Source organism: Oncorhynchus kisutch, linkage group LG19, assembly GCF_002021735.2.
Source record: "Oncorhynchus kisutch isolate 150728-3 linkage group LG19, Okis_V2, whole genome shotgun sequence".
Classification (NCBI taxonomy): Eukaryota; Metazoa; Chordata; class Actinopteri; order Salmoniformes; family Salmonidae; genus Oncorhynchus; species Oncorhynchus kisutch.
The window spans coordinates 29424932-29434376 of NC_034192.2; the positions used below are offsets into that span (position 1 = coordinate 29424932).

The following is a 9445-nucleotide window of genomic DNA, read 5'->3' on the forward strand; positions in this document are numbered from 1 at the left end:
TGTCCAACCTTTAGAAAGTTTAGATAGCTCAGTGTTGACCGCCAGGTGACAGTATATAGTCAATAATGTCCCCTATCCTCTCAGGACTAAGGCAACATTTTCTCGAGTGGATGTTTTCATGTTGACATAATCTTGCAATCAAACATGTTGCATAAAGAAATCTTATAACATATACACCAATCTTTTTTTGGTCATCCCATTTGACTCCTATCAATATGCAAACCCAACACATCTTAAAGGGATAGTTCACCCAAATTATACTGTACAAAAATATAAATGCAACATGCAACAATTTTAACGATTTTACTGAGTTACAGTTCATATAAGGAAATCTTTCAATTTAAATCATTTCATTTCACATGACTGGGCAGGGGTGCAACCATGGGTGGGTCTGGGAGGGCATAGGCTCACCCACTGGGGAGCCAGGCCCACCCACTGGGGAGCCAGGCCCAGCCAGTAAGAACAAGTTTTTCCCCACAAAAGGGCTTTATTACAGACAGAAATACTCCTCATTTTCATCAGCTGTCTAGGTGGCTGGTCTCAGACGACCCCGCAGGTGAAGAAGCCACATGCGGAGGTCCTGGGGACCAGCGTGGTTACACATGGTCTGGGTTGGACACACTGCCAAATTCTTTAAAACTACGACATTGGAGGCATATTATGGTAGACAAATTAACATTAAATGATCTGGCAACAGCTTTGGTGGATATTCCTGCAGTCAGAATGCCAATTGCACGCTCCCTCAAAACTTGAGACATCTGTGGCAATGTTAGGTGAAACATGGGATCAACACTTAATATGTTGCGTTTAAATTTTTGTCCAGTGTACAAATTGGTTTCCTTACCCTGTAAACATTACGGACAAGGTGTGACAGCAATCCACGTTTTGGTTAGCAATGGGGAGTGTGCATTCTTCTCTTGATTCCGCTCTGTTCAAGTTTATTTGCTACAGGTCTGTGAATCTGTGCGTGACAGTAGGCTGTTCGAGATTGCGCAGATTGAATATGCACTGTTCCAAAATGTCACATTTGGGTTTGTATGGTCATGAAAAGTCATATGAATTTGTTTCAAACATGTTTTTAATGTAATTCATGAAATCCCACTTTTAAATATGATCAACCAATAAAAACAACTACATATCAGCCATTATCGTTTTGACCCTTCAGTGTATGTCTGTGAAGCTGCCTTTTGTGCACCAGTGCGAGTGGCCCGTTGCCCGAGCAGCAGGTATACAATAATGACAGACTAACTAGATCGTCAATTCAAAACATAACTTGTAGCAGTTATCTCGCTAGTTAACTATAGCTAACTAAGCATGTGCATAGATCTCCCCTGAAAAATCCATATTTGAGCCTTATATATTAACACGTCTAGTTAGATACAGTGCAATGAAGTAGCCTACCTTATCCATTTCACCAATGATTTATTGAATGAGGGAATAACTTTATTAAGACCATAGTATTAACCACATTGTAGCCTAAAAATCAGCTTCTCAACAGGACCTTGATAAGCAGACTTGGGTGTTTCCGGGCTGGATCAAAAGCCAAGCATGCACACCCAGAAGCTCTCCAGATGGAAGGTTGACCACATGTTGACAACATGTAACAAACAGTGCAGTTCTATGTGGGGGGCTAAGTGCCTTGATCAAGGGCACAATGGCATGGGATCAGACACAGCAGCTTTCCAGTGCCGATAATGCTTACTTGTTCATTCATGTAGGCTATAAGTCATGAAAAGTTGGTTAAAAGTCATGGAAAATGTGTCTAAACCATTAGCAGTGAATAATCAGAGGTCTCTATAGCTATAGCATAATGTCATTTGTGAATTTTGGTGAACGTAGTCTAATAGACCGACTTGGAAAGACAGCTCCTGCACTTATTCCATGCCAAGTCAAGCACGGCTTATGTTCAAATCATCTATAGGTTACTTTTTTTGAGCTTCAAAATACATTTTTAGATACTTTCAGATGATTTGGACATAATGCGTGAAATATGCTAATATCGTTCCTATGACTAGAATGGGACTTGTGCCAGAAATGCTAAAATAATATCATTTGGAAGCTAAACCAAATATGGTGGATAAATAAGATATTGTAGTTTATGTGGGGGTGGGGGCAATAAGTAGACCATTTCTATTTAAAATCTTCAATCGTTGATTAAGACAGGTGGGTTCACTCCCAAGTGTCGCATGTCATGAAGACACTCACCTGTCTCGATCAATGAGATAAGATTTGAAACAGACAATATTTAGGCAGACACACTGTTTGATTACTTAATGGAGAAACAACAAATCATTTTAATAAATTCAAACAAACCCCCTGCAACTGGACACAGACATTTTAGAAGGTACATGTATGGCCAAATCAAGAATGAAGATAGTATCACTAAATCAAGGCTGGTCGAAAATTCTTTATGCTGCTACGCCAAACAGTACCTAATCCAGTAATGGCTAATGGAGCATTACATTAGCCTGTTATCATTTGCTAAACCAAAGCATGGATTCCCGTCATACCTTGTCCATAGACTGCTTAGAGGGTAATGAAACCAATATGTAATTTTATAATTTGGGTGAACTATTCATTTTAAAAAAATCTCCCATTGAAAGAAACACAGGACAACGGGTGGTTTCTTGCAAAATTATTCTCTAATAAACTTTATTTGTACACAAATTGTGTAAGAGGACAACTTCCATCTGAAAACATACAATACAAATTTTCTCCGAAAGGCCACCAATCCTTTGCATCGCTACTGGTTTCTTCTCACACAAAATGGTTTCCACCTGACCACTGTACAGTACATTATTACATTGTGCCCTATAGGATCCAACTGCAGCATCGAGTCAATTATTCAAATCCTATTACAGTGCAAGTGTGATCTGTTCATTAGTGAGAAACAGAGAATGGAGACCAAAGAAATAGAATGTAGAATCTAGGTTCCATTTCTATGGGCGACCAAGGCAAAAACATCTGGATGTTATGAACAAAAAACGGCAACAGCTTATTTTTATAGTGAGCTTAAGGCATGATGAATGTACAATGTTGATTTCATCCAATGATGGATAAGTGGTTTGGAGAACGAATGAATGCATTATTGTCCAAGAAGTATGGGGAAAGGAAGCAGTAAAGATCCATTCGCCAGCTGAGGAAAGCCCTCTTTGTTTCCCTTTACTGGTGTGGGTATTCCACAGGGCCAAATCAAAAGAATCAGAAAGTAGTAGTAATAAACCCATGAAAACAGATGTGTGTGCAGGCTTCTGCTTGTGTAACAGTTTCAGAGGCCTTCGATCAGCAATACAACTGATCATACTTTCAGAAATGTACAACCGGGACAGGAGTGTCCACAGAAATCTAACTGCATCATTTTTATAATGGTATTTATCAGTCGTACACCAACTATCCAGATGATTAAAAAGTGCCTATTTTGTACCTTCAGAATTCATAATTTCTTAGCCTTTATCTCCATTGGGTTTCTGGGTATACACATTTACCCATAGAGCATGGTCACGAAGAATTACATTTTCCCAAAATGCTGAATAACACAAGGTTGTCAAAGTTACTCTAGCATTACAATAATGGTAATATTGATTCTTATTAGTCTACAGTCAGCCAGTGATATGAAGGGTCCCTGGTGTGGCCCCTAGGAAGGCAGCAGGTTCCTGAGGGCTCAGCCAGGGGTGTGCATTTGTTTATTTTACCTTCATTGAAAACATTTATATAGTGTGTGTTGTGGATATGATTATGAATATCAATCACACAGAGAGCACCAGGGACCTCTTTCAGTTCTCCTCAATGAGGTTCAAGTCCAGTTCTGTGCAGTCTCTTTCAAACACACTCTGCTGTCCAGCCTCTAGCACACCCATATGTATTTTCTCTTCCTCCTCCTCACTTTCACTCAGCGGTCCAATGCTGGTTCTTCCCAGGAGGTCTGCAGGTGAAAAGGTTCCTCTGCAGTCCCCTAAAACAGGTTCCAGACCAATGCAAACGGCCGCTCCACACACCAGGGGCTCCCCACTGCGAATCTAAAACACAGGACATGGAAGAAAACAATAAATACAGCATCTTCATAGTTCAATTTTATTTATTTTTTAATATATATATTTTTAAATCAGCTTTATATGAAACTAATAGGCATGCAACTACAACAGCTTTTAGTATTTTCCATGGTTATTCAAAATACCATGTGTGAGAACCTCAATGTCCACCTAAGGACGGTCTATGAAAATCATATGCAAATGTATCAGACTGTCTGGACAAATGTTCTGGCTATTTCCTCATCCTGCACCGAGACCCCAGCCAGAGCTAACTTTGTGCAGTCCCTTTATCTTTTTACACCAGCAAGGCAGCCATTTCATAAAACCACCACCACCCACCATCTTAAAAAATGACAAGGACACACACAGCCAGCTGCAAAACCCAGCAGCAGCTTCAGTCACACCCCCAGGTCCAATGCCCAGAAGGCCATAAAAATGAACTGGGGGTGAGAGAAAATCGCAAGAGAGAAAGGAGAAGTGATGACATCACTCCTCAGAACAGGAAGTCAGTAGTGTTGCTCAAATCCAGTAGTTAAATATAGATTGCTGGGTGGTGGTGGATGTCCATAGGGGCAAGCAATTGGTCATGGGCATGCATCAACGAACAGACACAGGAATGCAAGGGTCAGCAATGCAAGGGTCAGCCCAAAAACACACATACACGCCGGGTCAGGGCAGTGAGGCTACATAGCCAGGCAGCACAGTCCCAACACCACACCCTGAACCCAAATCCAGACTGGTCTGGCTGGGACAGGAATGTGAGAGCAGTAGTTCTGTCTCATGAGGGGAGAGCGATTCAGAGAACCAGAGAGCCAGAGGCCCATTTCTCCCCGCTAATGATCCCAACATAAACACTCTGGTCTATGGGGAGAGGCAGGAGAGCTGGGGGGGCCGCTTTAGGCCTCCAGCCACTCACAGGCAAATGAAGTTTGCTCTGACTAAAGGAGAACTATGAGCAGTTTCTACTAAAATGGTGCATGCTATGCATTTTTGGCTCTATATATTGCATTGATATTATTTAATAGGCCTTAAAACTGATGTACATCCCATCCAGCGCACCTGAGTCATCTTGCTGAAGTCAAGGCCGGGCCTGCTGTAGTTGGGGAGCGTGTCTGGGTCATGGCGTCGCTTCAGGCCGGGCTTACGTAGATCACAGGGCTGAGAGTGGCAGCGTGGGAGACGGAGGGGCAGGACACGCCTTGAGGACGATGGGGTACTACAGGCCGAGGAGGGAGTGGGGGAGGGGGCCGGGGCCTCCATCCCAATGTAGCGACTAGCTAGAGCTGGAGAGGGTTGGGGGGGCAGGATGTGCACAGGGGACAGGGAGAAGCGGCGCTGCTGCAGGGGCCGACAGGAACTCAGCGTGGCCGGGGAGGAGGAGCAGGAAGAGGGGAATAAGCCTGTGCAGCTCTCCCTGGGCGGGTCATAGTGGTCCCAGGAAACACTCCAAGGGATAGGGGAGTCCGGGGACAGGGCCAGGCTGAAGAAGGTGGGACTGGAGGAGGAGTGCAGGGAGGAGGTGAGGGAGGAACTGGGGCCTCGGAGGGGTACGGAGCCCAGAAAGGAGCCAACTCCCATGCCGGCCACCCCCCCACCACTGTGGCAGCGGCGCTTGACGGGGGTCCAGATCTTGGAGGCGCTGGGGCGCCAGGGGGTGCGGTAGTGGGACAGGTCCTCAGGGACGGACAGGGAGCGACAGTGGCGTTTGGGGGGAGGAGGGGGCAGCGGCGGGGAGTTCTGTAGGGACATGTTTGTCACAGAGGTGCTGGGGAGAGGGGCTCCTAGGGGGTCCAGGGAGGACAGGACAGAGGTGGCATCCTGCAGATGGGTCTTGGAGGATGGGAACATAGACCAACTGCTCTCTGTGGAAGTGAAACAAACCAAAAACATGACTCAATGTTGGCCCTTCCAAGTTAATGATTTAGCGGGAGCTTTGAATGAGACAACTTCATTAAAGTTTCAGGAATTAATGGATCCTTACCTGGAGTCAACCCATAACCGCGCCAACACACCGTGGGGCTAGAACCCACTTCAGGCAACGACTGAAACAAAGCAACGAAGATAAGGTATTTATAGCAATGGTAATTCCTCATAGAAGAAGAGCTACAAAACAGCCAGTCTGTATCACATGGCATGCTCACCACATTAAGAGAGAAAGCCCTGCGATAAGGGGGCTCCTCCAGATTCTGTCTGCGGAGCTGCTCTGTGATGAGAGTCACCATGGTGACACACTGATGCCAATGAGGAAGGGGTGGCGCTTGTCAGTCAGACTGCTGGGGAGGTTAGTGGTGTCCCCTCCCCACCTCAACTGGTCAGACTGACCCTTCCAACCTCACTGAGATAATGTCATCAACAGCTTCATCATCTCATCTGAACAGGGAAAGAGTAAGCAGAGCATCCACATTTTAATGCCGAATAGTGGACCATACTCAAGAGTTATTTTACCAGGGATTGGAATAACATCAATCTGAGCATCATGGATACAGAATGATTGGGTGTGCAAGTCAATTTCCTGTTAATCCCACAGCTTTGCGTTGGGTAATACCAGGAATGTGCGTGTGTGCACGAATCATAAAGTGGCAGGATACTTACTGTACTTGGAATCTGTTCTCCCGCTTACAAGCATGCAACACTCACGTGCAGATATTTTGACACCGTTTTGTGAGAAGACCAAAAGGAGGAAGAGTGACCACCGCCCTAATGAGTGTTCTATAACTCTTATCTGGTAAGGCAGGAGACAGACTAGGACATAGGCTAGGACATAGGCTAGCTCCTGCCTCAGGTACGCAAAGTAACAGCAGAAGTGCAACCTCAAAAAGCGATGATGTTAAGAACAATAATCAGATACATTGCAGAAAACATACATTTTCTTTGTGAGAATACAAACAAAATAACTTATTAGCTGCACAGATGTAGAGTTCAGGGCAATACCAAGGCACATTATAGTCAAGTGGGTCCAATTCAAAGTGAGTGCTAATAGTGTGGCCCTTGTAGAGGGTTGTGAGGAGAATGGAGGGGGAGGGAGAGCGAGAGCGAGAGGAGGAAAAGAGGGGGAGGATGGGGGAAGTGTGTGAAACAGAGGGGGATTGGGGCCATAGGCATGCCATGCCCACTCTGAGACAGACAAAAGGGGGAAGAGAAAGTGGAAAATGGGACTAGGACCTTAAAATGACCAAGGCACAGAGAAAACATTTATGCATTAAAGGACCCGAGCACAACTAAGCACCATGCAGTGACAAGCAAAACAAGGTGCCAGTTAGTGTTGTTCGCCGACACATTCCACACCATGCATCCCCCCCCCCCCCATGCAAATGCCAGAGTCAGTCAGCTTTAAAACAAACGTAACAGTTATTGAAACTAGACACACCCTATGGGAACACACTGATTCTCTGCTATACAAAGTCCCACACCAAATAAGACCGGCCCATATACAACACTTGACTAGTCATTGCAACCTTTGCACTGTTCTGTATAAATATTGTGCACAACGAAACCAAAAGTTATAAAACCAACAATTGATAAACCACTTCCAACTGCCTATGCAGTCATCCCAATGTGGGTGACAAGAGGTCTCTCTCAACTATGGGGAGTTTCCACCACCTACTAGCCACTGTTGCTTTAAGTGTTTAGGCTTAGGGGGCTGTGTGGCCTACAGGGACTTGGTTTCCATGTGGCAAGTTCATTCTACAGCACATGAAAAACGCAACACTAAATACAACTCAAAAGCTGGTGGCATGGACGAGCCATTTGACAGATAAGCTAACTTAATAAGTTCCATGACTGGACTTAGTTTGTGGGAGAATCATCACTAACACACGTTACATGTCAAACCTATCAAACAGTTACAAATGCTAGTGACTAAAACGTGAATGGTAATGTTAATCATAAGAAGTTTGGTTTTAAAATGGCACACGTGTTCCACTCACTGACAAACCCATACAGTTAACCTAACCTCAACATGTTTCGAAAGACGTTAAAGCTTGCTTGCAACTTAGCAGGCAACTCATTTTGGAAATTAACAAAGCAATGTCTCAAATCAATAATAGGAGTGCTTGTGGTCAGCTCTGAGGTCTCCATCTTCTGATCTAGCTAGTTAGTTACCAGCTAGTAACTACCTACCTACCTAGTAGTAGACAAGCTAGCCTACTAACGTTACAACAAATTATGTGATCTTGACCAATTGGATTGTTGCATGCTAATATGAATAGGCTAACTAGTAGCAATATGGCATGTGCCCGTTAGCAAGCAACTTACAAAAGTATGACAGTAAATTTGGCCATCATCCCAAATACGAGGCTTAGAGGCTAATGATAGCTACGAAAGCAATTAGCTAGTTACCGTTAGCCAGCAGCAATACGGTCTGTGCCGTGGGCCAACCAGGCAGCTGGCTAGTAATTAAACGTAACAGTTTGCAAGTTCTGACAAACTAGCCGGTCAGTCTTGACTAACAAATTGCAGTATCAACACAAGCATATCGAGCTAAGCTAGCTTTTATTCATTTGGCCTACATTAGCTGTCCAGGTCAGATAACGTTAACTTGACAGCCACCTAGTTAGCTAGCAAGCCGACTCAAGTCCAGCTAACTTTAGCTAGCATGAACATTCAGCCCGTGGGAACTGACAGTCTGGTTTATCACTCCGCTAGCAATTATTAGCTAGTTTGCTATGTTGTCATGCTTACGCATCTAATTGTCAGCGTATCTGAATTAATTTACATATCGGTATAAGAAATGTAGCTTAAAATGACGTTGATTATTGACAGTAACACAAGACTGCTTCGTAGCTAGCTCGATGATTAATTTACCTGCCCACCTTGTCTCCTTAGCAACCGAAAGCAGCACGGGGTAGTTGATGGCCTTGCACTGAATATATAGCCATCGGAACAAACCATTAAAAAGGGGTGGTTGAAACGTCTAACATGCTTGTATCTTTATTATACAAAATCTATTCATATCACAATCCATCTAGGAATTAACTATATATTGTCTCCGAAATTCAATGTAAGTCTTAAACGTGAAAAACGTTTTGCTTTTTAATTCTTGAAAATCACCCCCCTATTGTTCTGAAAGTAGAAAAAAACAGACAGAAAGTATTCTAAAGAAAAACGCATCGAGTACTGTACAGCATTTTTCTGCGATAATAAGTCAGCAATGTGTCGGTTGGGTTGGTCTTTGCCACTACCACAGTTTTAATTAGTCATTAGAAAATGAATGTGCCCGGCGAGATTCCAGCTCTCTACAAAAACATGTTTTGAACTCTGGGTAGTGTAGTTTGTCCAATTCTCGTGACGATGAGGTGCTGTGAATTAATTACACGTTTTTGCATGGGAAAGAAACACACAAAAAGACAGACACATTATTCGTTTAAAAAAAAATATATGTAATATTATAATCCAGAATGCGCCTACGTCATTCAGAC

General features: G+C 43.7%; 1 protein-coding gene across 2 annotated transcripts; it reads right to left on the bottom strand.

The window, feature by feature from the left end:
• Nucleotides 1–2620: 2620 nt before the first annotated feature.
• Nucleotides 2621–8950, bottom strand: LOC109864598 (protein FAM53C). Of its 2 annotated transcripts, none has more exons than XM_020452448.2 (5): nt 8840–8950; nt 6170–6398; nt 6010–6070; nt 5088–5890; nt 2621–4016 (listed from the first exon to the last, which is right to left on the bottom strand). In XM_020452448.2, the coding sequence occupies exons 2-5, from the start codon at nt 6248–6250 to the stop codon at nt 3774–3776; spliced, it is 1188 nt and encodes a 395-aa protein (XP_020308037.1). In that variant the 5' UTR covers nt 6251–6398; nt 8840–8950; the 3' UTR covers nt 2621–3773. The 2 variants fall into 2 exon arrangements, with proteins under 2 accessions (XP_020308037.1, XP_020308035.1); XM_020452446.2 differs by having other exon boundaries at nt 8832–8949.
• Nucleotides 8951–9445: the final 495 nt, after the last annotated feature.